Genomic DNA, 27,795 nt, shown 5'->3' with positions numbered 1-27,795 from the left:
TTAGCCACGTCATCCGACGCCATCGCCATTGATAACGATCGACCGACGTCCGTTTTGTTTGGCGGTAGAACTGTGACTAAAGCTGTAATAAGTATATAGTCTATGACTAATGCGCTGTCCGGTGCGATCGCCCGTCCACACGCGCGAATTTGGTACGGTCCGCACCAAGTTCGGATGAAAAAACCATCGAACCAACCGTACCGTCAATAATAATAATTATGTCCGGCGGACCACTGTACACATGATCGAATATGGTCCGGAGCGCACCAAGGTCACGGTGCGGTCCGTACCAAATTCGAACGTCTGTTTATAACTTAACTATGCTCACGCTGCGCTATGCAATAGGCGCGAAGCGGCAACGTAGAAATTCATTAATCATCCACAAAATTATGAAAAACATTGGCCAATGGCCACGAACCACAGTCCACAGTACGTAGACAGAGAAACCAATTGGATTCTCTGTCTACGCCCGAGGTCTACGCCACATAGAATCTGGAAAATGCTGTGAATTAGAGGATGTCAATTGTCATTATGACAAATGACAATTGACAGATAAATAAACATCGCCGCCGAATGTAAACGGTGAATCTGTGGGTGAATCAGAAATCAGAATCAGAGATTATTTTTAATTAAAAGTACTTACAATAGACGGATATAAAAGCAGATAATTTATTTTTCTCAGTTCTATTTCAAGAAACTCAAATAAAACATGAAGTAAGCTTTATTCAAAATTATACTTTACATTTCTCAAAGCAGGTTATGAAACAATTTTGTTATTTTTCAGATTGACTGTAGATGGTTTACTCGTGTATTTTCCATATGATTATATTTATCCAGAACAATACGCCTATATGCTGGAATTAAAGCGGGCTCTAGATGCAAAGGTAATTTCGAGTGAAAAAAAAAATTGGATATTACTACATCAAGACTAAAACTGTATGGCTACGGCTTATAAAGTAAAATAAAAAAGTTAAAAAAATGCTCAATATTTATCGTGGACAAGTTGTTTTTTATCCTTATCTACTAATCACTGTGATAGTATGTTTGCTATCACATCACTACGGAATACTTATAAAATATGATCTGCGTGACTTCTATAAGTACTAAATAAAATTAATATCTTTATAAAGATGATTCTATGTGTGATGGTTTGTTTTTCTTAATTACTTATCCATTATTATAAATGGGAAAGTAACTCTGTCTGTCTGTCTGTTACTCAGTCACACCTTAACTACTGAACCAATTTGCATGAAATTTATATCTTTATATCAAGATCTTAAATAAGCTTATGAATGAACACATCGTTATAATAATTACAGGGTCATGGACTGCTAGAAATGCCGTCAGGAACGGGCAAAACAATATCACTTTTATCACTCATTGTTGCATACATGATACAGAATCCCCATCACATCAGGTATATATAATTTTTGTATTTTTTTTTTTTTTTATTTATCCTTTAAATTGCATTTAAGTTTAAACCTGATTTACCAATTTAAAAATTAATTATTAGTGAGTAGGTAATGTACTTTGTTACAAAAAAAATTGTACATCTAACATTACATTAAGGAAATTTTAAACAAAATTACAATTATTAGTAACTAGCGGTCTGCCCCGGTTTTTGCCCGTGGGACATATTTTCGATTTCTCTACATAAGAACCATCCTCCTACTTCAAGGATTATAATAATAAAAGAATTATCGAAATTGGTCCACCAGTTCACGCGTGATGCTGTGACCAAGGAAAACGGGTTTCATTTTTATATATATATAGATGGTAGCTTTGTCAACTCTTAACTCATGGATGGTGGATAATATAATGAATTAATCACAAATAAATTTAGCTAAAAATAGTATCTTTTCGAAATGAAATTTACTTTCAGAAAATTAATATACTGCTCTCGTACTGTGCCGGAAATTGAAAAAGTTTTAGAGGAATTGAAGAATCTGTTCAAATACTATGAGAAGTCGCAAGGTGAAAAGCCGAGCCTAACTGGGGTGGTGTTGAGTTCACGCAAGAATTTGTGCATACATCCAGAGGTACACACATCCATCTATATATTTATACTAGCCCGCAGCTTCGCCCGCTTTGACTTAAACCTAATTAATTATATACTAAAACCTTCCTCTTGAATCACTCTATCTATTAAAAAAAATCGCATCAAAATCCGTTGCGTAGTTTGAAAGATTTAAGCATACAAAGGGACATAGGGACAGAGAAAGTGACTTTGTTTTATACTATGTAGTGACTAGCTGTGCGGAACGGATTCACCCTGCTCAAATTTTTTGCATTTCTATTAGTTCATGTGAAAAGTAAAAATCCTTTTCTGTAGAAGTTTACTCAATATTTTTGAAGAGAAGGAAAACTGTCCAAAATTTTCCATAAATTCATTTATTATTGAATCATCATCATTCATTAGAATCTAATAAGGATAAAATCTCAGGAGAATTATAATAAGAATGAAATGTATAAAACGAATGAATCTTAGGAAATGAGAACCATGGTGTCTTTTTTGTTAAACAAACAATTCTACAATTTGAATATATACTTATAAATTTATTAATAAAGAATAGAAAAAATTTGATCACGAGGCGGGACTCGAACCCACATCCTTTCACGCCAATCCAATGAATATATACCTACTTTTATAATAGAAGCAGAGTAGTAAGTTTTATTTTTTACTTTTCAGGTGTCACAGGAAAGAGAAGGTAAACTTGTTGATGGTAAATGTCATGCTCTCACCGCAAGCTACATAAGAGATAGACATGAGAGGGATAATTCCATACCAATTTGTGAGTATGAGTCAATCATTTAAAGAAGAAAGAAAGAAAACGTTTATTTAATGGCACATAGCAAGTACATAATGAAACCAATTTATACAATACTTATATGGTAATAAAAAATACACATTGAAGTGTGTAGTCTGTGAAGCATGATGCCATTAAAAGGGGAAATCACTCGGTGAACATCTGTGACGTAAAAACGTCACAGCACCGATTTTCAGTGATCCCCAAGAGCAATAATTCGTCATAATATATTTACTTGATAAAGCGCCAATTCTTACTAATATGTACTATTAGCTGTGCGAATTTGTACTAATATTATAAAGCTGAAGAGTTTGTTTGTTAGAACGCGCTAATCTAAGGAACTACTGGTCCGATTTGAAAAATTATTTCGGTGTTAGATAGCCCATTTATCGAGGATGGCTATAGGCTATATATTATCACGCTAAGACCAACAGGAGCGGAACAATGCGGGTAAAACCACAGGGCCTCAGCTAGTTTTATATAAGAGTAGCGGTCCGCCCCGGCTTCGCCCGTGATACATATTTATGTTTTCTTACCATAAGAACCATCCTCGTACTTCAAGGAATATTATAAAAAAAGAATTATCGAAATCGGTCCACCTGTTCACGCGTGATGCCGTAACCAAGGGTTTCATTTTTATATATATAGATTTAAATATTATAAAAATTAAAAATAGTAGTTTATACTAGCTTACCGCCCGCGGCTTCGCCCGCTTTGTCTAAAACCTAATCTTATAATATATATATATAAATCTCGTGTCACAATGTTTGTCCTCAATGGACTCCTAAACCACTTAACCGATTATAATAAAATTCGCACACCATGTGCAGTTCGATCCAACTTGAAAGATAGGATAGTTTTAACATGTAGGTACCACGGGCGAAGCCGGGGCGGACCGCTAGTAAATTATATACTTAAACCTTTCGCTTGAATCACTCTATCTATTAAAAAAACCGCATCAAAATCCGTTGCGTAGTTTTAAAGATTTAAGCATACAAAGGGACATAGGGACAGCGGAAAGCGACTTTGTTTTATACTAGAGGTCCGCCCCGGCTTCGCCCGTGGTACATATTTCGCAATAAAATGTAGCCTATGTCCTTTCTCGAGTATCAAAATATCTCCATACCAAATTTCATGCAAATTGGTTCAGTTGTTTAGGCGTGATTGAGTAACAGACAGACAGACAGACAGAGTTACTTTCGCATTTATAATATTAGTATGGACTATGTAGTGATAGTGATTTAAAAATAAAAAATATAAATTATTATAAATTACTTCACAGGCCAGTTCTACGAGGGTTTCAACAGGGAAGGCAAAGAGTCCATGTTGCCCTTTGGAGTGTACAATATGGACGATCTAAAACAGTATGGAGCCGATAGAAATTGGTGTCCCTATTTCTTGTCAAGATTTGCCGTAAGTTTATATATTATGCACTTAAAATAAATTTTATACATTAAATATAATATCTGAAGATACACTCACCGGCACGGAATCTTGACCACTTACAAATTTGCCGATAAAAAAAGTTTGAAGTGTTTTTCACGATTTTTTTGTATGCAGATATGTTAACATATTATTTGTTTAATTTTATGGTAAGAAATCATTAAGTTTGAGAATAATCTTTTACCACTTTTTAAGAGTTACTCGAAATTTGTGATTTGTGCGGTTAAGCCGAAGTTACGAATTGTTCGTTTTAAACTTTTTTCGATATCGTTTATGACGTTTTAAGTTATTGTTATTGTTGTACTGTAGTCAATGATCATAACAAACAATAAAAAATGCCGTTAACATCTGAACAACCTGCTCAGGCCATCACAATGTTAGACCAATGACTGCCGCAACGTAAAGTACCTAATGTAGAGTACGTACCACGTTCAGCGGTGCACTATGCATGGAGAAGATACGAAGAGACTGACAGCTACACGTGCAGACCAGAAAATGAAGGCGTGAGGTGCTCATCAGCTCGAGAAGACCCGTTTATTGTTCAAGAGATACTCAGAAATGGCTTTCTGACAGTTTTTGAGATACGCCACCGGCTCTAAAACACCAGGATAAAAAATGTGAGTGAGCAATCGGTGAGAAGACTAATGAAGGAAGTAAATTTGAAGGTTTGCAGACCAGCACGCCGTACAGAACTCCTCAGACATCACAGAGAAGCACGTCTTCGTTTTTCACGAGAACATGAAAACTGGACCCACAGCCAGTGCGCTCGTGAGGTGTTCACAGATGACTGCTAAGGCACTTTCGAGCTTCTGATAGCCAAGAGTCAGTATAGAGGAGACGAGAAGAGAGGTTTTCACCCATCACCACACTCAAACTGCGATTTTTCATGGAGGGTCAATAATGGTATGGGGAGGTATAAGTTCCGATGCTCGCACGGAGTTAGTTATCGTAGATAATGCCTTAAATTTGATCAGGTACATTGAGGAAATTCTCCAGGAACATGTTCAGCCCTATTACAGGTTTATCAGTGAAGAAAATTTGCTACTAATACACTATAACGCACGTCCGCGTGTCGTACGATGCGTATAAGAGTACCTTCAAGAGGTTATTATTGAAAAATTGGAGTGGCCAGCTCGTAGCCCGGATCTTAATCCAATAGAACACATCTGGGACATGCTTAAAAGAAACATAAAGTTCGATTCCAAACCAGCACCAATGTTAGATGAGCTTAGAAATACAGCTGGGGCCGTTTGGTACACTATAGCTCAAGGGGACATCAAAAATGTCTTCTAGAGTATGCCAGAGTAGATGCAAACAGTGTTTAAGGAAAGAGAAGGAAACACCCTATATTAAAAGGTTAAATTTTTTTTTATGGAAACGTTCTTTCTAATTTTTGTGCATTTTTTAAGAAATCATTTAAATTTCACAGGAAAAGCGTAAATTCTTGTTTAATTCATATCTGCGCGGTAGTACTTCTTATAAACTTCCAATTATTACTAAAAGTTAGTAAAAACATTAAAGTAACTAGTTTTGATTAAATTTTTATTGAATTTTGTAGTAGAAAAGAAATAGTGTTATTTTACCCAAAAATTTGCAGTGGCCAAGATTCCGTGCCGGTGAGTGTAGAATTATCGCATAAACATAATTCAAAAACATATTAATACCAAAATACTACTGATTCTTACTATGTATTATGTTAAACTAGCACAAATTAAAATTAATTGTTAAACTAGTGGTACAAATTTATGTTTTCTCTACATAAGAACCATCCTTGGACTTCCACAAACATTAAAAAAAAAGAATTATCGAAATCGGTTCAGCCGTTCACACGTGATGCTGTGACAACGCGAAACGGATTTCAGTTTATATAGATTGTTACATATTTAAATATTATTAAAAAGGAAGAATTTATCAAGTTTTTAGATTTGTGACTGAAAATTATTAAATTTACGTAATAATCATTAGTAGATTATGTATTATTTCTTTTTGTGCGCATATGAATTATTTATTATTCATTACTACATAATATTATTTAGTTGTACTATTTACTAAATAAATTTGAAGTTGGTGCCAAGCACTAAGCATTTGGTATTAAACCCGTGTAAACCGGGCATTACCGGGCAAATCAAAACTACTACTACATAAATTTTACATTGGCTTGTCACCAACATCAAAACTATTTAGTAAATAGTATAACTAAATAAAATATAGTAATTAAAAAAAAGACTTGTGTCACTCGGGGACTGCCGCGGTAAAGCTATTGCATGCTATGCCTTCAAGCCACGCACGTTTTTCGTTACGCAATTTCTGGATTCGGTCCCCGCGCTCAAGGCCCGCGATAGAAGCTATGCAATAGCTTAATAATATCAAATCTTTTTTAATTTTTACTTTTCCGTTTTTGAATTCGGTTTTTTTAACGCAGTTATTTTTATTCACAGATTATACACGCAGAGATAGTTGTCTATTCCTACCACTATTTGCTAGATCCAAAGATAGCAGAGGTTGTGTCCAAAGAGTTGAACAAGGAGGCGGTTGTTGTCTTTGACGAGGCACATAACATAGACAATGTGTGCATCGACTCGCTTAGTGTCAGAATAACGAGGAGGACCATAGACAAAAGTTCGCTAGCGTTGCAAACTTTGGAGAAAACTGTTGCCAGGTATTTTTAACACACATTTATAACACGCATCCTACTATCCTACTAATATTATAAATGCGAAAGTTTGTGAGGATGTGTGTGTGTCTGTTACTCTTTCACGCAAATACTACTCAACCGATTACAATGAAATTTAGCACACATAATATAGAGAGTAACATAATAACATAGGATAGGTGTTATCCCGGAAATCCCACGGGAACGGGAACTATACGGGTTTTTCTTTGAAAACGCGGGCAAAGCGAACGGAAATCTAGTTTGTATGTAAATGTAACTTAAATAAATAAAGATATTTCATTAGGAAACAAAACATACATACAAAAACAATTTAGACACGACGATCGATCAACTAGGAATATACCTGTGGTAGAGACGATCGACGCTTTCCTCTCTCAGACTTAGCCAGTATTGTTTAACTTATATACTAGTTACATCTTAATATATATAAATCTCGTGTCACAATGTTTGTCCTCAATGGACTCCTAAACCACTTAACCGATTATAATAAAATTCGCACACCATGTGCAGTTCGACCCAACTTGAGGATAGGTTTTATCCCGGAAATCCCATGGGAAAGGGAACTATGCGGGGTTTTCTCTGAAAACGCAAGCGAAGCCGCGGGCGGAAAGCTAGTATTTTATAAAGTACAGAATAATTAGGAACAAATTGAATTATTTTAAATAAGGTTAATAATAAACACGATTTTGGCCCACTGTTAATAGTGAATTCCCGTGTCCCCTAGTGGGGTATGGGGCAGATACATAATACATATGTTTCACTGATCGATTTTCTTTAAGAACAAGTACGTGATCAGCCTTCTGTGTCCTGCCTGACGGAGGCATTTTTTTTCTTGGTCTCCTACTTACTACTCTTGGGAATCGAACCCAGAACCGTTCTACGCCCACGCGTTAGCCACTGTCCTAGCTTTTTATCTTATTTTAATGGTTGTTATGGAAATAAAGATTTTTTTTTTGTTATTTTTCCATTTATTTGTTTAAATAGAATATGTGAAGACGAAATAAAAGGCTTTTTATTATAAATTTATCATGAATAGAAAATGTATGTACTTTTTTCAATTATGTAATCGTAATTGAAAAAAGTTAAGCAAATGTGCAATTCTAACAAAACGAAATAATATATTATTCTATGTCGCCGTTACTAGGTTACGTTGTTGAATTTTGTTGAACTGTCAAATGTTGCCTATTAAAATGGCTCTACTATAATAGAATACGCGAAGAAGACTCTGCTAGATTGGCGTTGGAATACGAACAAATGGTTGAAGGTCTGCGGGAAGCAGCACTCGCTAGAGATACTGATACAATACTGGGAAACCCCATACTGCCCGATGAAGTTCTTAACGGTTAGTTTTATTTATCACTACATAGTATAAAACAAAGTCGCTTTCTCTGTCCCTATGTCCCTTTGTATGCTTAAATCTTTAAAACTACGCAACGGATTTTGATGCGGTTTTTTTTAATAGATTGAGTGATTCAAGAGGAAGGTTTTAGTGTATAATTTATTAGGTTTTAGACAAAGCGGGCGAAGCAGCGGGCGGTAAGCTAGTTTATTTATAACACTTTATTAAACAAACTAAATTATGACAAAAAACATTAATACACAGAACAGTAAAGTAGATAGAAGTGTGATGTGGGCGTGGCCCACGTGTCACTTGTAAGGTAAGATCACCTAACTTGCTCTCAGTTGTGCGCAGAAAAATATTCGAGTCGGTTGTCAGCTGTCAAACCTTTTTTCCGTATTAGGACGTGTTGTTCGGTATAAGAGTGCAAAAATGATAGCAGACGAAATAATATCAGCAATGGAGGCATTTCATACCATCGGTAAGTCTTATTTTTATTTATTTTACATATAATATTTTATGTTATATCTTCGCTTGTAATTTGTCAAAATTGTATACAAATATCTAGTCAAAATGAACCTTAATCCGTAAGAAATTAGTACTATTATAGATTGAACAGCAAACAAGAATTTCTGGAATATTATTGCAATAAACAAACGAATGTCGCTTTAGTGATGCTTGTGGCGCATATCGACAGTATCGATACTTTAGAAAAGACAAACATTATAAATATTAAATTTTATTTTATTTTTCCTTAGCTTTCATTTGTCCAATTTATTTACAGATTTCCCAAAGAGGCTAATTTAAAAGAGAAATGGATAAATGCAACGTGACGAGTTAACTGAATGCCGAACAGCACTTAGCAGTCTAACAAAGGCCATCGATACAGCAAACCTACGGCAGTTCCAAGATTTAAAATAATGCATATTTTCTGTTTGTATTTTGTAAATATAGATTAATACTATTCTATTCCGTTTTTTATTTAATAATAATAATATAAAAAGACGTACTTAGTAGTAATAAACATACTCCAAAATGTGACACATTATACTATACTCGTATAATAGAAAGAAAAAAAATACACAAAAAATATTTATTTGTGAATTATCGATATCTCGATATCGATAACAAGGCTGACATCCCTCAGGGCATAGCATCAGATAAATATCAAGTTAATGTCATTAATGTTGAGTGACACAAATTTCAACCTTATCTCTATGTGTTGAGGTTCAAAGTTATATCTATCGAAAACTAACGCCCTCTGTTGTGGAGTAGCTGAATGTTTTTCGAATTTGGAATTTCTGTGCAATGAGAAACAAAACAGCTAATATACCTAGAGATGTTATACTAAAATAAACCGTAACATGGTGCGTTAGGGTACATATTGAAATGCTGAATTTATAACCTAAGTCAGTTTTTACTCAAATTAAGCTGTCCAATCAAAGGCATAGTTTACTTGTAGTGTACTGTATAACTATCGGTTTAAATGTGTGGGTTTGGCGACACTGGTTTTCATACTAATTATGACATTATCGCACTTCTATTTGTTTTTATTGTTCTGTGCATTAATACAAAAGAAAGGCATAGTTTGTACAAGAGGCGGCCTTATTGCTAAGCAGCAATCTATACCAGGCAACCTGATGGAAAGGAAATGTATGAAGTAGTTTTTAGGGTTCCGTAGCCAAAATGGCAAAAACGGAACCCTTATAGTTTCGTCATGTCCGTCTGTCCGTCTGTCCGTCTGTCCGTCTGTCACAGCCGATTTACTCGGAAACTATAAGTACTACAGTGATGAAATTTGATGGGAATATGTGTTGTATGAACCGCTACAAAAATATGACACTAAATAGTAAAAAAAAGAATTGGGGGTGGGGCCCCCCATACATGTAACTGAGGGATGAAATTTTTTTTTTCGATGTACATACCCGTGTGGGGTATCAATGGAAAGGTCTTTTAAAATGATATAAAGTTTTCTAAAAAACATTTTTCTTAAAGTGAACGGTTTTTGAGATATCAGCTCTCAAAGTCGTAAAAAGTATGTCCCCCCCCCTCTATTTTTATAACTACGGGGTATAAAATTCTAAAAAAAATAGAGGTGATGCATGCTAATTAACTCTTTCAACGATTTTTGGTTTGATCAAAGTATCTCTTATAGTTTTTGAGATAGGTTGATTTAACTGTAATTTATTATATTTGCTGCTACGGAACCCTTTGTGCGCGAGCCCGACTCGCACTTGGCCGGTTTTATATATACATATATGTAATAGCTTATTGCACGCCTCATAAGCGAAGCGTTGAGGTGGGTACTACTGTCACTTCGCGCAAAACATCTGATTTTTCAAACTTAAAATGTCTTTATGTATCATACATTGCACTTGTAAGATAATACATACACACACATATTAAGAAAAAACACTATTTTTAACGTTCATGATATTTTTGATGTCATTTTTGTTATTTAAACTAGTTAAAAAACAGTTTAAAAAAGTTCTGTCTTGGACGTCCGTGTGTCTGTATGTGCGGATCCTTTTTCTTGTTAACACGATAGCGACCGAAATACTTTACTAATCGAGTCTTTTTTTTCTCTTACGCTTGAGTATGCTCAGGAATAGAACCCTTTCATTTTTCAGGGTCTGATTCGATGTGGTTTAATTGTTATTAAATAAACAAAAATAATAATTAATAAATATTTATTAAAAAAAAATATTAGCTATTATTATTTTATTATTATAATAGCTTACTAGCTGTGCCCCGCGGTTTTACCCGCATTACACCGCTTCTGTTGGTCTTGGCGTGATGATATAGCCTATAGCCTTCCTCGATAAATGGGCTATCTAACACCGAAAGAATTATTCAAATTGTACCAGTAGTTCCTGAGATTAGGGCGTTCAAACAAACAAACTCTTCAGCTTTATAATATTAGTATAGATTAATCTGTTTTTTGACGTGACAACGTCTTATTATTCGATATAGCCGGCTGCACGCACGAAAAAGCATGACTCATGCGGCGTTACCTCGCTCTGAGGCGTTCCATGTAAGGCTTGAAGTGCAAGCGTTGTCACGTTCAAGTATCGTCAGTAAACCGACTTTACAGACAACCAATATTTTCACAGAGGTGGTTCCAGGCAATATACGTAACGCAGAACATTTCCTAGGATTCCTGAAGAGATTCATAGAATACCTAAAAACTAGACTGCGAATACAACATGTGGTACAAGAGTCACCAGCTGGTAAGTATATGTTTAGAAATTAAAGATTTTAACGGATTTTAAACGCGATTTATTAATTTTATTGTATTTTTTTCTTTAAAATCTAATATCCCATGCGGTCCCATTATGGTATAGTCGTAGTATTTGTTAAAAATAATTTTTAACTGTAACTTGTGATAATATGCAGCCGTTTTTGTAATTTTTAGGGTTCCGTACCGAAACGGTCAAACAGGGCCCTATTACTAAGACTTTTTTGTCTGTCTGTCTGTCTCCAGGCTGTATCTCATAAACCGTGATAGCTAGAAAGCTGAAATTTTCACAAATTGTGTATTACCGTTGTAAAAATTGAAAAAGTATTTATATAAAGACTTTTTAAATTTTTACAACGGAAATATATTTATAAGGGGTATTTATATATCCCCCTATATGTATATAGGGGGTATTTATATAACTCCATAGGACCGAACACTTCGTGCGCGACTCCGACTCGCACTTGGCCGGTTTTTTAAGTATATTTTACAATGAATTATTTATTTATATAATGAATTTGCAGGTTTTCTCAAAGACGTCGCATCCCGCGTGTGTATAGAACGCAAACCGCTGCGTTTCTGCGCAACCCGACTGCAATCTCTACTGCGTACTTTGGAAATACCGGATCCTTCACAATTGGGGTCTCTAACACTAGTCACACACCTGGCTACACTCGTCTCCACGTATACTAAGGGATTCGTGATTATAATAGAGCCGTTCGATGACAAAACACCCACTGTGTCCAACCCGATATTGCATTTTTCGTGAGTATTCTTATTTAAATAAAAAAATACCGGCCGAATTAATACCCTTTTTTTGAAGTCGGTTAAAGAGCGAGTGTGCCGAGCACACGTGTCAAGAGTGAAACTTCGTTGGCAAGATTTAAAGATAACAAAATCGTCGCTTTCCTCCATGACGTGACGGTATGGCCATGACGCGACCTTTAAATTTTACCCTCAACGCGCCTAAAGAAGTTTCACTTAAAAAAGTTAAAGTTTTAGTCTAAGATCCCACCGCAGGATCAGTGCGTTCATCGGTTTTTTGCTGAAAACCCGACTAGGTTGCCAGTCAAAATTTGGCCGCAAGCATGTTTAATTAAAATTTTTCTAATCGGTTTTTGGGAAAAAAATTCGTTCACTTGTTTTTTGAATAAAATGTAGTCTTCATCACGTTAAATGATATAAAAATTCTAAAAAATCACGGTTGCCGCTTTTCACCTGGCCGCAACATCTTGGCAGCCTGGTGCAAACAGGTATGATTTCGATTTATTTTTACGTTCATAACGCACATTTATGAATCATATATCAAATTAAAGCTAATTTTTTTCTATTTATTGTCATAAATAATAATAATAATACGGGCATTTCTCCGCAACTCGACGTCAAGCGCCTATTTTGCGTGAGAGAGGGAGGTGGGGGAAACCAGCTAAAATTGAAACCACCCGAGCTCCTCCATGAAGCCAAGCAGCTTGTGAGGGCTGCCAAAGGCTTCGGGGAGGGACCCGGGAGACCCCAGGTGTCTTGCCCTGTACTCCGCAACCCCCTTACATTCCATGATGACGTGGGCTGCCGTTTCCTCGGTCTCCATGCATGCTCTGCATAGCGGACTGTCTGTGATCCCTAGATTGAAGAGATGTTTGTTAAAGGGGCCGTGCCCTGTGAGGGTCCCTGTTATTACGCGTAGTTGCACTCTACGTAGGTTGAGAAGCCGACGTGCAAGTCTCGAGTCAATGTCCGGTAGGGCTTCTCTGGCTTGCTTGCAGTCAGATCTGCATGACCATTCCGCTCTCTGAGCAGTGCTAGTGAGCTGGGTAATCATCATCCGGGTCCAGCTAGCAGGTAGCGGTATAATGGGAAAAGGTCCCATGACCGGTGTTTCAGATGCCCTTCTGGCTAGTATATCAGCAGCATCGTTTCCACGTGAGCTACTGTGTCCTTTTATCCATTGTAATACTAGAGAATTTCCCAGGTCACATACCTTAGTGAGGACTAAGTGACACTCAAGGGTCAACCCTGAAGTGAATTCATGGCTTTTGATTGCCATGAGTGCTGCTTTACTATCCGATAAGATCCGAATCGAATAGTTTGTTACATTTCTCCTAATTATGGCCGAAGCTGCAAATAGAAGTCCTAGGCATTCAGCCTGAAAGACTGTATTATGGGGTCCCAAGGGGTGCGAGATGTTAATGTTTAGGTCCTCAGAGAAGACCCCAGCACCCGTGCCATTTCCAGTCTTAGACCCGTCCGTGAAGATTAGTAGGTCTTCAACGCTGTTGTGTTCTGACGTGTATTCACGTAGCTGTATCTTATATTTCTTGTCAAAGATGAATTGTTTTGGGATCTTATCACTTATGGCAAGGAGTGAGGACTCCTTCTCAGCTGCCATAGTTAAGATCTTACTGTGTGCTGTAGGCACCATTCTCCATAGGTTTTGTGTCTTTAACCTTACAGCTGTCGCTAGAGCTTCTTGTCTTACAAAAAGATGTAGGGGTGGCAGGTCGAGCATTGCCTCAATCGCAGCAGTCGGTGTTGTGCTCATGCTGCCAGTGATTGCCAGACAGGCGAGTCTTTGAAATCTCTGCAGTTTGCTTATAGCCGCCGATTGTTGTGTCTTTGGCCACCAAACCACAGAGCCGTAAGTTAGCATTGGTCTTATGACAGTTTTGTAGAGCCACATTGTGACTTTCGGGGAGAGCCCCCATTTATTACCAATCATTTTGTGGCACTGCCAGAAAGAAATGCTTGTTTTTTCGATCTTATTCTCAAGGTGTTTGTTCCAGTTGAGTTTATCGTCTAAGGTAATCCCGAGGTACTTAACCTCTTTCGATAACTGAAGTACGGAGCCAAATAGCTTTGGTAGCTGGTAGCTTCCTAGAAGGCGTCGGTTAGTGAATAGAACAAGTTCCGTCTTGCGCGGGTTCACTGAAAGGTCATATTTGTTGCACCAGCGCTCAACTATTGATAGAGCTCTCTGTGTAATTTCACAGACAACACTCGTGAACTTACCAGAGATAAGTATTACTAGGTCATCTGCATATCCAATGGTATGGAATTTGTTTTTGTTTAGTGTGCTGATCAAGTCGTTCACAACTAGGTTCCACAGGAGCGGTGAGAGAACTCCCCCTTGTGGGCAGCCTCTGGTGACCAGCACTTTCTTTGTTTTATCCTTGCTAAGTTGTATCTCTCTACTGCCTAGCATGTTTATAATCCATGAGACTACTGTGGGGTTAACCTCATGCTGTGATAGGGCATTTTGTACACTTGAGTAGTGTGTCTTATCGAAAGCTCCCTCAATGTCTACGAAAGTGCCCAAGCACATTGATTTTTCTTGTAGGGCTTCTTCTATTTTGGACACTACACAGTGTAAGGCCGAATCGGTAGATTTACCGTGGCTGTAAGCATGTTGGTTCCGATGTAATGGAATACGCACGAGGGCAGTATCCCTAATGTGTCTGTCACAGAGCCGTTCTAATGTTTTGAGTAAAAAGGATGTGAGGCTGATAGGTCTGTGGGCTTTCGCATCCGTGTAGTCTGTTTTCCCTGGTTTAGGAATGAAAATAACATCAACAGTCCTCCAGCTGGTCGGTATATAGCCGTGAGCGAGGCTGGATGTCAGAATGGCAGATAGGTGAGACGTGAGTATCGGCCCCCCCCATTGTAGTAAAGCCGGGTATATACCATCTGGACCAGGTGCCTTGTATGCTTGAAAGCTGTCGATTGCCCATTGTACTTTTTCCTTACTGACTATGAGCTCAGCAGTACTCCAGTTTTCCTCACATGGTGTGTGGGTTGCTGTGTCTTTCCTTTCATGTCGTTGTATGAATTTGCAGCCGGGGAAGTGTGTCTGCATCAGAACAGCTTCCGTCTCAGCTGGTGTTTTTGTAAGAGTGTTGTCGCATTTTTTGATCGATCCCAGCTTGGACGTATTGCAGCAGGAGATGACTTTGCGCACTCTGTTTGCTTGATTACAGGATTCAATGCCATCACAGAATTTCTTCCATCCTGCACTGCTTCTGAATCTTATTTGTCTTTTGTATTCAGCTTTGTTTACTTTGTAATTGTTCCAATCGTGGTCGCAGTTAGTGTTCATTGCACGGTTCAGTGATCTTCTGACCAATTGTCTTTGTTTGGCAAGTTCCGGTCCCCACCAGGATTGCTGTTTGGCACCTGTTGCTTTCGTTACCCGCAGTGGGCAGGCAGTGTTATAGCTGGAAATAATATTTGTAGTTAGTTGCTCTGCCAGACGTTCTAAATCCTGTATAAGCATTATTCTGTCTGGAAAGCATGAATTCGCGAGGAGGTTTTCAAGATGGGCCCGATAGAGTGTCCTATCAGTTTTCCTGGGATTCCTTGTAGGAATGGGTGTAATAGTGTTAACCTGTAGGTTAAAACGTAGCCACCTGTGATCGGAGCAAGAAGCCTCCTTTGACACGTGCCAGTTGTTAATGCTGTCTATGATGCCAGGGGTCGCCAGTGTGAGATCAATGATAGTTCTACATCGGCGAGTAACGAAGGTTGGTTCAGCACCTGTATTTACTAAATTAAGACTAGTTGTAAATAAGTATTCAACAAGGTCTCTGCCTCTGTTGTTACCTGTAGGCATCCCCCATAGGGGGTGGTGTGCATTGCAGTCTGTACCAGCGATAAGCTCCAGACCCTCTCCCGCGCAGTACTCCACCAGCCTGGCAAATTCTCGCGGTGGTGGGTCTTCGTCTGCCGGCATGTACGTCGAGGCGATCACAATGTTGGGCCTGTAGTTGTTATCCCCTAGTAGTAGGATGGCGCATACATCCCTAGAACAGAATTCTGTTAGTGGATGCACTTGTAGATTATTAGAGACATAAATACAGGATCTGGGTTTATTAGAACCTGTTATGGAAATAATCTTACCTCCGGTGTTAGTGAGGCCGTTGATTTTGCCAGAGTTGCTTACCCACGGCTCTTGGATAAGCACAATGGCCGTAGTGGTTACCTCCAGCCATTTCCTGAGCTGAGCCGTAGCGCTCTGACTGTGCTGGAGGTTTGCCTGAAGAAAGTGGCATTCAGATGAGGGGTTCGCCATCATCAGATAGCATCCCCCCTTCTTCCTGACCAAGGGCCAAGCCACCGAACCTTCTGGTGTACTCATCACTGCTCTCCGAATCAGCCGACTCTAGGTCGCCCGAATCTACTGAGAGCAGGATGAGTTCATCGTCAGGCGTCACCTCCATAGGCGCATCAGTTGTGTCGCGCGATGTGGAGGGAGCTGTGGCTTGCTCCTCACTTTCTGTTGTTAAACTAGGCGGTATTGCAGCCTTGTTTAAGTCAGAATCCGACTTTGCAGACGTGGTCACGTTTTCCACCGTTGGTTTGTTCCATACGGGGGGCCGTTCGGTAAATCTACCCTTTGGCCCCTGGAACTTAATATAGACCGAGCCAAAGAAGAATCCTAGGCATCGGTTATGCTCCATGACCGTAGAGACCAAATCCTCCGGTATGCTGACGACAACAAACGTTTCCGCTTCCTGTACCTCAGCCCGAAGGAGCAACCAGCGGTGTACCTGCGCCCAGTCATTGTGGTACTGGAGTTGAAGGCCGACAACCTTCATATCCTTCCATACACCTGGGAGCAGGATGCCACAGCGCACTCTACGCGGCACGTCCGCAAGTCTTCTGACGCAGATTTTGTCACCAGAGGGCAGTGTAACCTTCTTGGTGGCTGCTTTGAGCCAATCCACCGTCCTCGCATCGTCGCACCATAGCTTAAGGACGCCCCCTTTAAACATGGGTTTGCCCTTAAATAGGATGCGAGCGTCTCCTTCCCTATAGTTCAATGCTTCCTGATGAAGCAAGGGTTGGAGTGATGCCAGGATGTGGTCGGCTTGTTCTTGGTTGAGGTGACCAGTTGGTGTGTCAGACGTTATCGCCACAATTAGATCACCTTTAACTGCATCCGCATAGCTCGCGGAATGGACTGCCCGGGACTCATTAAGGCATGGCTTCTTTTTCGCCCCTCTCGGTGATATAGTGTCATCGAGACGCGATCTTTTAGAGCCAGCATGGTCTCTCGAGCTTGTCTGAACGGGTTTTGAATGCCGATTTGGCCCTGGTCCGGAACCCGTAGCAGCGGCAGCTGAACCGCTCATAGCCGCGGGCACATGCGGATTTGGGCCGGTAGTTTTATCTACTTCAGATTGTAGTTGATCACGAGCCATTAATTTGCGTCGTCGTTTTCTGCTCAATCGGTTTTTTGTCGTTCCGTCGCTCGAGTTGGAGGTCCGCTTCCCTGATGGGTCGCTTTCCTGGTGTTTCCCAACTGGTGCATTCTTTGCTTTGCGACTCTGTTGGGGAACAACGGTCCAGTCCGAGGACAGATCACCACCGACCGATGACTGTGGGCGACACGACTCAGACCCCGCAGGAGATTTCTCCCCTGCAGGGTCGAGGGTCCCCCACAGCCCAACCTTCGGCGCAGTGGGGACAACCAAATTAGTAGGGGGGCGGGAGCATGATTGCTTCTCAGTCACACCCACTAACGGATTCCCTTCAACCAGTTCCATCGGGCCCATCAGGCATTCTGAGGTCCCTCCGTGCGCGGTCGTCGGTGCACCATCTGGTCGCGACTTTGACGCAGCAGCTTGTTCCGCTGTAGGATTTTGTAATGTTGTAGGGTGGCGGGAGTACGATTGCATCTCGGTCACACCCAAAGCCGGATTTCCTTCAACCAATTCCTTCGGTCCCGTCAGGTATTCTGAGGTCCCTCTGTTCATGGTCGTCGGTGCACCGGCTGGTCGCGACTTTGACGCAACAACTCGTTCCGCTGTCGGTTTTTGTGTTTTTTGGTTTGATGCGCTACTCAACTCGTTCACCACGTCAGCCGAGGCTTCAGTGTAGCTCGGCGGAGAAGCGCACGCTGAGCTGGCCAACTTTTTGGGTTTTCCCTTAGGATGGCCGTGTTTAGAACGAGGCCCCGCCTCAGCCGTAGGTCGGCAACACAAGCCCGGGGGTGGTCGCGTCACCTTGGCCGAAGCAGAGCCCCGCCCCAAATTTGCAGGCTTTGGTCCCTTGGGTTTCCCCGGGGGCCCAGCGCCTAAAGCACTAATAGTGTTTCTCGGTCCAGTAGTATTTGACACCGAGGAGGCCTGGGATCCCACCTCCTCAGTGACAGTTTCTTTAAGCAAGTTTTTGCCCCCCCCAGAATACGTGGGGCTGCCTGAGTTCGACTCAGGGAGGGATTCTCCACCCTTGGTGGTACCCTCCTGGGGTAGTTCATTTTTAAAACCTGCTTCCATTCTTCTCCTCCTCTCCCCTCCAGTTTGCAGTACGCCTGCCGGGATAAAACCCGCCAGCCGCTATCTGGGGCTGGGCCCTTTCGGCTCCACAGCGGCCTCATCGGCCCCAACCCCAGTACTAGGTGATGCTGCGCACATACCATCACCTAGGAGTATTATTTAGCAGCCCTCCGGCCAGTTGTCACTCGGTTGGCACCACCCGGGGGGCACGTGTAGGGCAAGCCTATTATAATTAGGTGGTTAAAACCTACGGACGCGAGTGACGCCGCCAAACCCCAAAACACACACCTGGCTACACTCGTCTCCACGTATACTAAGGGATTCGTGATTATAATAGAGCCGTTCGATGACAAAACACCCACTGTGTCCAACCCGATATTGCATTTTTCGTGAGTATTCTTATTTAAATAAAAAAATACCGGCCGAATTAATACCCTTTTTTTGAAGTCGGTTAAAGAGCGAGTGTGCCGAGCACACGTGTCAAGAGTGAAACTTCGTTGGCAAGATTTAAAGATAACAAAATCGTCGCTTTCCTCCATGACGTGACGGTATGGCCATGACGCGACCTTTAAATTTTACCCTCAACGCGCCTAAAGAAGTTTCACTTAAAAAAGTTAAAGTTTTAGTCTAAGATCCCACCGCAGGATCAGTGCGTTCATCGGTTTTTTGCTGAAAACCCGACTAGGTTGCCAGTCAAAATTTGGCCGCAAGCATGTTTAATTAAAATTTTTCTAATCGGTTTTTGGGAAAAAAATTCGTTCACTTGTTTTTTGAATAAAATGTAGTCTTCATCACGTTAAATGATATAAAAATTCTAAAAAATCACGGTTGCCGCTTTTCACCTGGCCGCAACATCTTGGCAGCCTGGTGCAAACAGGTATGATTTCGATTTATTTTTACGTTCATAACGCACATTTATGAATCATATATCAAATTAAAGCTAATTTTTTTCTATTTATTGTCATATATGGTTGCCTAATTAAATCCGGCCGCAAATAAGGGTTGCCGGCTGTTAAAGATGTTGAATATTTAAGGTTGAGTGTAAACATGCTTGCGGCCAAATTTTGACTGGCAACCTAGTTGATATATATTCTCCTAATTATAAATACATATAGTTACATAAAAATTCGGTTTTCAGCAAAAAACCGATGAACGCACTAATCCTATATTTATAATTTTTATAAGCCAGCAACCCTTATTTGCGGGCGGATTTAATTAGGCAACCATATATGATAATAAATAGAAAATTAGCTTTAATTTGATATATGATTCATAAATGTGCGTTATGAACGTTAAAATAAATCGAAATCATACCTGTTTGCACCAGGCTGCCAAGATGTTGCGGCCAGGTGAAAAGCGGCAACCGTGATTTTTTAGTATTTTTATATCATTTGACGTGATGTAGACTACATTTTATTCAAAAAACAAGTGAACGATTTTTTTTCCCAAAAATCGATTAGAAAAATTTTAATTAAACATGCTTGCGGCCAAATTTTGTCTGGCAACCTAGTCGATATATATTCTCCTAATTATAAATATACATAAAAATTCGGTTTTCAGCAAAAAACCGATGAACGCACTGATCCTGCAGCCGGATCTCGTACTATTAATAATTATATAATTTTTTTTTGTTGTCAAGTTTTCTTGTCATAGTGCTAGTTGCCTATAACCAGTGGCTTAAACTGATTTTTATTGTAATTATTTAAAAATTTTTTTTTCAATTTGTAGATCTGAAAATAGGTTGTAAATTTTTAATACATTTAAAATTGCATTTAATACATTATTTTTTTGTATATTGTAACTGTCGTTTTTAATTGCAGATGTATGGATTCGTCAATAGCGATGCGGCCAGTTTTTGCAAGATTTCAAAGTGTTATAATCACTTCAGGTACGTTTGATACTTACTCCTTTGTGTTAAAGTTGATATTTAAATAAATAATCCCTACTATAATATTATAAATAAACTCTGAAAGTACATATATTAACTCTGAAAGTATAATATTATAAATAAACTCTGAAAGTAACTCTGTCTGTCTGTCTGTCTGTTACGCTTTCCCGCTTAAACCTCTCAACCGATTTTGATGAAATTTGGCACAGACAATCTTTAGACCCTGAGAACAAACAGAGGCTACCTATTATCAAAACACCACGCGGGCGAAGCCGCGAAGCTAGTAACAAATAAAATATTTATTGACATAATAATAAATTTTGTATTTATGTATTGTTTCGAAATAAACGATTTTTATTATTATTATTTTATTATAATAATTGGTCTAAGAGCCCGTGGAAATCGTCCTTCACCGATCTGATAACCAGATGAGACGTATTTTTTATATCAGACCGCGGCTTCGCCTCTTTGTCTAAAACTTAACTAAGTAAATACTAAAACCTTCCTCGAGATCCACTGTATCTCTTATGAAAACCGCATCAAAATCGGTTTTAAAGATCTAAGTATACAAAGTAAAAAAAAAACTATGTAGTGAACTTTCGCATAAAAAAAGCTAATAGAATTTGATATTTTAGTTATATGAAAATGAAAAAAATGTTTGAGTTTGAAATAAAAATTGATAAATAAATAATTAATTGGAATAATTACAGGTACATTGTCGCCATTAGACATGTACCCGAAAATATTGGACTTCAACCCAGTAGTGATGAGTTCCTTCACCATGACGCTCGCCAGACCCTGTATATTGCCTATGGTAACTATACTATATCTATACTAATATTATAAAGCTGAAGAGTTTGTTTGTTTGAACGTGATAATCTCGGGAACTACTGGTCCGATTTGAAAAATTATTTCGGTGTTAAATAGCATGCTTGATAGATTAGCATGATAATATATATTATAGCCTATAGCCTTCCTCGATAAATGGGCTATCTAACACCGAAAGAATTTTTCAAATCGGACCAGTAGTTCTCGAGATTAGCGCGTTCAAACAAACAAGCAAACTCTTCAGCTTTATAATCTTATATATAAAATTCTCGTGTCACAATGTTAGTCTGCATACTCCTCCGAAACGGGTGGACCGATTCTCATGAAATTTTCTGTGCATATCGGGTAAGTCTGAGAATCGGCCAACATCTATTTTTCATATGTACCACGGGCGAAGCCGGGGCGGACCGCTAGTATTAGTATAGATTTTATTTATTTTGCTTTCAGATAGTGTCAAAAGGCAGCGATCAAGTTGCGATATCTAGTAAATATGAATCGAGAGAAGATGTCGCAGTTATACGGAACTATGGACAGCTGCTGGTTGAGGTTTGTTAAATAGTCTAGATTTATATAAATTTAAAAATATAAATTTAAAAAGAATAGAAAAAATTCGATCACGAGGCGGGACTCGAACCCGCATCCTTTCGCGCCAAACCGGGGCGAATGCCTGACCAATCCATAAACCAAAAATATCATAGTCTAGATTTTTTTAAAGAAATACACAATTGTTACACTTATTTTTATTAATTTTTACTATTTTTTGTAATAAAAATCTAAATAAAAGTGGAAATGGTGAATTATGTATTTTTTTAAATCTATATATATAAAAATGAAACCCGTTTCGCGTTGTCACGGCATCACGTGTGAACGGCTGAACCGATTTCGATAATTCTTTTTTTTTAATGTTTGTGGAAGTCCAAGGATGGTTCTTATGAAGAGAAAACGTAAATATGTACCACGGGCGAAGCCGGGGCGGACGCAGTGAATTGAGTTAATGTAGAAGAATCATATTTTTTACTAGCTTTCCGCACGCGGCTTTGCCCGCTTCTAAAACCTAATAAATTATAGAACTTCTTCTTGAATCACTCTATCTATTAAAAAAACCGCATCAAAATCCGTTGCGTAGTTTTTAAAGATTTAAGCATACACAGGGATATAGGGACAGAGAAAGCGGCTTTGTTTTATACTGTGTAGTGATTTATTAATTTTCTTATTAATTAATTTTAGATATCAGCATGTGTGCCAGATGGAGTCGTTTGCTTTTTCACCTCATATCTATATTTGGAAAGCGTGGTCGGAGCTTGGTATGATCAAGGTATTTTTTAATTATTTTATTAATAACAACTTTATTTAGATGCTTTATAAATATAAATTTATAAAGAATAGAATTAACAACCATCACAACCAACATGAATCATCTCAATGGATGGCGCGCGGTGTGTCCCTTAGGGCCAGATTTTTCAATGCTTGGATCAGACTTATTCGTCGAATAATGTATAAAACTACCATTTTAAAAACGTATTCTAATTGCCCGTATTTGACAGTTTACGTGACATTTTAATATTATCGTGTTATACTTTATTGGACGGATAAGTTTTATCCAAGCATTGAAAAATCGGCCCTTAGACACATAAAACTGAAAGAATAGAATAAATTCGATCGCTCTGGCGGGTCACGAGTGGCTGAGTTGGTCAGGCATCCGCCCCGGAATGGCGCGAAAGGATGCGGGTTCGAGTCCCGCTGAGTGATCGAATTTTTTCTATTCTTTATAAATTTATAACTTTATTTAGATTCAAAATTTATTTTTGTTTGATTTGATTTCCCAAATTTATTACAACGATATATTTCAATTAAGTAATGCTATATAACTGAAAATTAAATTTATATACTTAAAATTAATCACCAAATGTTGCTAAGCGCAAAACTTGAGAACGGCTGAACCGATTTGGTTATTTTTTTAATATTCCTTGAAGTGCAAAGATGGTTCTTATGGAGAGAAAACGTAAATATTATGTACCACGGGCGAAGCCTAGTCGTTCCGCTAGTACGATAAATAAAAAATAAATATAAAAAAGACGTGTAGCACTCGGGGACTGCCGCGGTAAAGCTATTGCATGCTATGCCTTCAAGCCACACCTCCGAGCCCGTCGGAGTGGGGAGCGTGAGGTTTTTTCGTTACGGAATTTCTGGATTCGGTGCCCGCGCTCAAGGCCCGCGATAGAAGCTTTGCAATAGCTTAAAAAATGTTTAATTTCCAGGTGTGGTCGCTAGCTTACAAAGGCATAAACTGCTGTTCATCGAAACGCAAGACTCGGCGGAAACTAGTTTTGCACTCATCAATTATATTAAGGTAAGTTTGTATTCAACCTGAGTATACAGGGTTACTTGTAAAACACCAGCAACCTCGCAGGACAAGATAGCTAACATCATAAGTAACAATATTTGTTCTACGACTTTTGGCATAATTTATTCTTATAATTTTTTAAGCTTTTATTGTACTCACTTAACATTTGTAAGTCTATGTTCTATTCATTAAACGAAAGGACGACGCGACGCCCCTTTTCCCCTCTCGTTCGCTTCTTGTTTACGTCATTTTTGGGATGCGCGTAGAGTTTATTATATTCAAACGGAAAATTAAATATTTATTTTTGTATGAAAATAAAATCTAACAAATTATCAAAAGTCGTAAAACAAATGTTGTTGCTTATGTTGTTAGCTATCTTGTCCTGCGAGGTTGCTGGTGTTTTACAAGTAACCCTGAATATTTAATTATTTTTAAAACAAAAAAAATATTCGAATTCAAACAGTCCAGTCTAAACGAGGTGATGATTGAATAGTCCATCCAATGATATTATAATTTATAAGTAAAAAGGTAGATAGGTTATCAATAAGATTGCATTAGGTCTTATAAAAAGGCACACTAACGCACAATCTATTAGACGTCAGAGTGAGATGGCATGATTTAATTATAGTGAGTTAAAAACAGACATCTGATGTAAAGTCCGGCTAATTAGTCACGTTTCAACGAGTTTTTTTCCTTATATAGGGACACCATCGGAAAGCAGCTTCAAACTTGTACTAAGTTGAATCGGTGGTAAATGTTAAAAATATGTAATGACGTTTCGAAAGTGCTTCTATAAGAAGTCTAATTGAATAAATAAATGTTTGAGTTTGAGTTTGATGGGACTTATAGTTTTGTACCAGTTCTGTACACACTGATTACGTTAAAAATACTTAAACAATAACGAAAAAAAGAATTTTTCAAATCGGACCAGTAGTTCTCGAGATTAGCGCGTTCAAACAAACAAACAAACAAACAAACTCTTCCGCTTTATAATATTAGTATAGATAAATAAAAATGATGTTCCAGGCGTGTGAGAGCGGTCGCGGGGCAGTGCTCCTGTCGGTAGCGCGCGGCAAAGTGTCGGAGGGCGTGGACTTCGACCACCACCTGGGGCGGGCCGTGCTCATGTTCGGGATTCCCTATGTGTTCACACAGAGCAGGATATTGAAGGCTCGGCTCGAGTACCTGAGGGATCAGTTTCAGGTGAACGATCTACAAGAATTATTTATTTATTTCACCATTTCTTGTGTTATACAGGGTGTAATCGTGTGCACTGGCGATCATTCAAAATTTTAAATTGATATCGAAAGCACTTTACCTAATGAGTAAAATGGCATTAATAACTTTTTAAAAATAAAACGTGAAATATCCAAAAACGAAAACACTCCCAAACATTTTATTTCTCATACATTTTGTATTCAAAGCTAAATGTTCGAAATGACATCCTCGTTTTGAAACACCATTGTTCCACATCTAGCTCTATTTACGGTTTCTAAATGAAATTTAATTAAAATTTGCAAAGTAATTAAAGCACAAAATCAAATAAAAAGGCAAAACCTTTCATATTAAATGTTTAGAATAGTCACATTTCATACTAAATGTATGGGAATGTTTGACGTAATTTTTTTGGATATACATATCTCGTTTTAATTTAAAAAGTTATTATTGTCATTTTACTCATTAGGTATAATACCTTCAATATCAATTTAAAGTCTTTTGATATCTGTTATAGTTACGGAATAATCGCCTGCTCACATTTAACAATTACACCCTGTATATCCTAAGGAGTAACCGACCTATTTACTTAAAAAGAGCGTGAGCGTGCAACTTCTTGGGCAAGATACTAAAATCGTTGCCTTACGTTGACGTGAAGGTATTGCCATGACTCGACCTTGAAATTTTACTCTCAACGCACCTAAAGAAGTTTAACTTTAAAATAAAGTTGGTTTCGTATTATTTTTTAGGTATATGTTTATCATACAACTTCAACCTTCAGTTTTAAAACACGCTCAATTCAATTATCTTGGGCCGTATTATGACTCCTTATTTCCAGACAGTTTACGCTGTGAATTGAACTGTCTGGCAAATTCATATTATTGTGATCGCAATAACCAGCAATATGAATTTGTCAGTCAGTTCAATACGGCCCAAGGCCAGGTCTACTTTTAATATAATTATTTTATTTTCCAGATTCGCGAGAATGACTTCCTAACGTTCGACGCTATGCGGCACGCGGCCCAGTGTGTGGGACGAGCTTTGCGGTATGTTACATATACATATATTATTTAATTTATAATATAAACAAGAGTAAGATCCCAAAGCCGCCAGACCTCACCTATTTTCTGACGGATGAAATGTGTGCCTACGAATGGCTAGTGTTAGTATGTGCTACCATCATACAACTACCCGCTTGCTTGGTCAATGGGACAATTTCCAGATATCAGGTGATCAGATGCAGTTTTCGTGCAGTTAGAGCGTATAGACTAGCTGCTCCGCGCGGTTTCACCCCCGTGGCTCCTCTCCTGTTGGTCGTAGCGTGATGATATATAGCCTATAGCCTTCCTCGATAAATGAGCTATCTAACACCGAAAGAATTTTTCAAATCGGACCAGTAGTTCCCGAGATTAGCGCGTTCAAACAAACAAACAAACTCTTCAGCTTTATAATATTAGTACAGATGATGATGAAAGGGACCAATATTATTAGGGTGTGTTACGAGGAATGTGTTCGTAGTTCCAGGGGCCTATCCCAAACTACCTTCGTAATCTTTCTTATAGAGTTGGTTATATTTTCAGGGGTAAGACGGATTACGGCGTGATGATATTCGCGGACAAACGGTTCAGTAGAGCGGATAAACGCGGCAAGTTGCCTCGCTGGATACAGGCTCATTTGAAGGACTCACTCACCGCACTTTCTACGGAAGAAGCCGTACAGGTAAGCTACTTACATACTAACTGACTTACCTAATAACTGACGCAAAATTTATTCCAATACTAAGAATAGTAGGATAGGAACTAATCGCTACTTACCTTTATGCCAATCCTATCCTACTAATCGATACTTACCTTTACGCCAATACGGATAGTATTAGTATTACTTATCGCTACTTACTTAATCATGAGATATTTTCATTTTTTATTAAACAATTTAAAAATTAAAATGAGCTATAGTTGATCCATTTATAATATCACAGAATTTTTCATAGATTTCTAGATATTTGATACAATACCAAATATCCCTGGACTTCGCCGATGTGTTCTTATTTAAATAGACTGGCAAAAACTATACTGTCTTACCACAAAAAACTTTAGAAAGGGTTTATCTTCAAGCGCGGGTTCTCTTTAATCTGGTTTTGTCGTATTTCACATAGACAACTATTAAAGTGACAGATCCCTGATTTAAAGTTAGACTGTGTTTAAATTGTTTTGTGGTAAGACCAATAGTTTTTATGCTATAACATTTCGTTGTACAATGAGTGTAATTTGTTCTATAATGTTCCACAGATATGCAAGCGTTGGTTACGACAAATGGCGCAGCCGTTTACGAGAGAAGACCAACTTGGAGTCTCTCTACTAACATTACAACAGCTTCAGTCTAAGGAACAACAGGAAAAGATCGAAAAACAAGTTCTACAGAAGTGATCGGGTTTGGAGTGTGTGGAATATAGTGGAACACGCCAGAATCGCGTGGAACAAGTGAAATTGGAACGATTAAATAGCGGTTTTTAGTGCTGGAATATGTTTTGAAAGAGTTTGAATCAAAATACATAAATGTAACAGAAATATCTTGTTTTATAACATCATTAATTCAGAATATTATTGTGATATTCTTAAAATGTAAAGCTGGCAGAATTAGAAATCTGATAAGAAACCATAAAATGACTGATTTATTTTATATTCAACTGTATGTGTTGCAAAGCAACGTGTTTGTAAAGTGATTCGTTAATAAATGAATACTTTGAAA

At 38.5% G+C, this 27,795-nt stretch overlaps 2 protein-coding genes across 2 annotated transcripts; one reads left to right on the top strand and one right to left on the bottom strand.

Moving 5' to 3' along the window:
• Positions 1 to 540: 540 nt before the first annotated feature.
• Xpd (general transcription and DNA repair factor IIH helicase subunit Xpd) lies at positions 541 to 27,795 on the top strand. The gene is made up of 19 exons (XM_089707521.1): positions 541 to 714; positions 785 to 884; positions 1,320 to 1,417; positions 1,883 to 2,039; positions 2,690 to 2,792; positions 4,090 to 4,220; positions 6,689 to 6,909; positions 8,133 to 8,266; positions 11,377 to 11,493; positions 12,026 to 12,266; positions 20,593 to 20,660; positions 21,371 to 21,474; positions 21,936 to 22,034; positions 22,716 to 22,803; positions 23,747 to 23,838; positions 24,859 to 25,035; positions 26,023 to 26,093; positions 26,628 to 26,766; positions 27,336 to 27,795. The coding sequence occupies exons 1-19, from the start codon at positions 710 to 712 to the stop codon at positions 27,471 to 27,473; spliced, it is 2,283 nt and encodes a 760-aa protein (XP_089563647.1). The 5' UTR covers positions 541 to 709; the 3' UTR covers positions 27,474 to 27,795.
• LOC149479751 (uncharacterized) lies at positions 16,411 to 18,384 on the bottom strand. Its single transcript, XM_089707476.1, has one exon. It carries the CDS (start codon positions 18,248 to 18,250, stop codon positions 16,544 to 16,546), a length of 1,707 nt encoding a protein of 568 aa, XP_089563602.1. The 5' UTR covers positions 18,251 to 18,384; the 3' UTR covers positions 16,411 to 16,543.

Source organism: Colias philodice, chromosome 19 (assembly GCF_061535455.1).
Source record: "Colias philodice isolate Cphi_HAF_F1 chromosome 19, ilColPhil1 Martin Lab GWU primary, whole genome shotgun sequence".
Taxonomy (NCBI): Eukaryota; Metazoa; Arthropoda; class Insecta; order Lepidoptera; family Pieridae; genus Colias; species Colias philodice.
The sequence above is the reverse complement of the archived record's forward strand: the minus strand, read 5'-3'. Positions and strand labels throughout refer to the sequence as shown.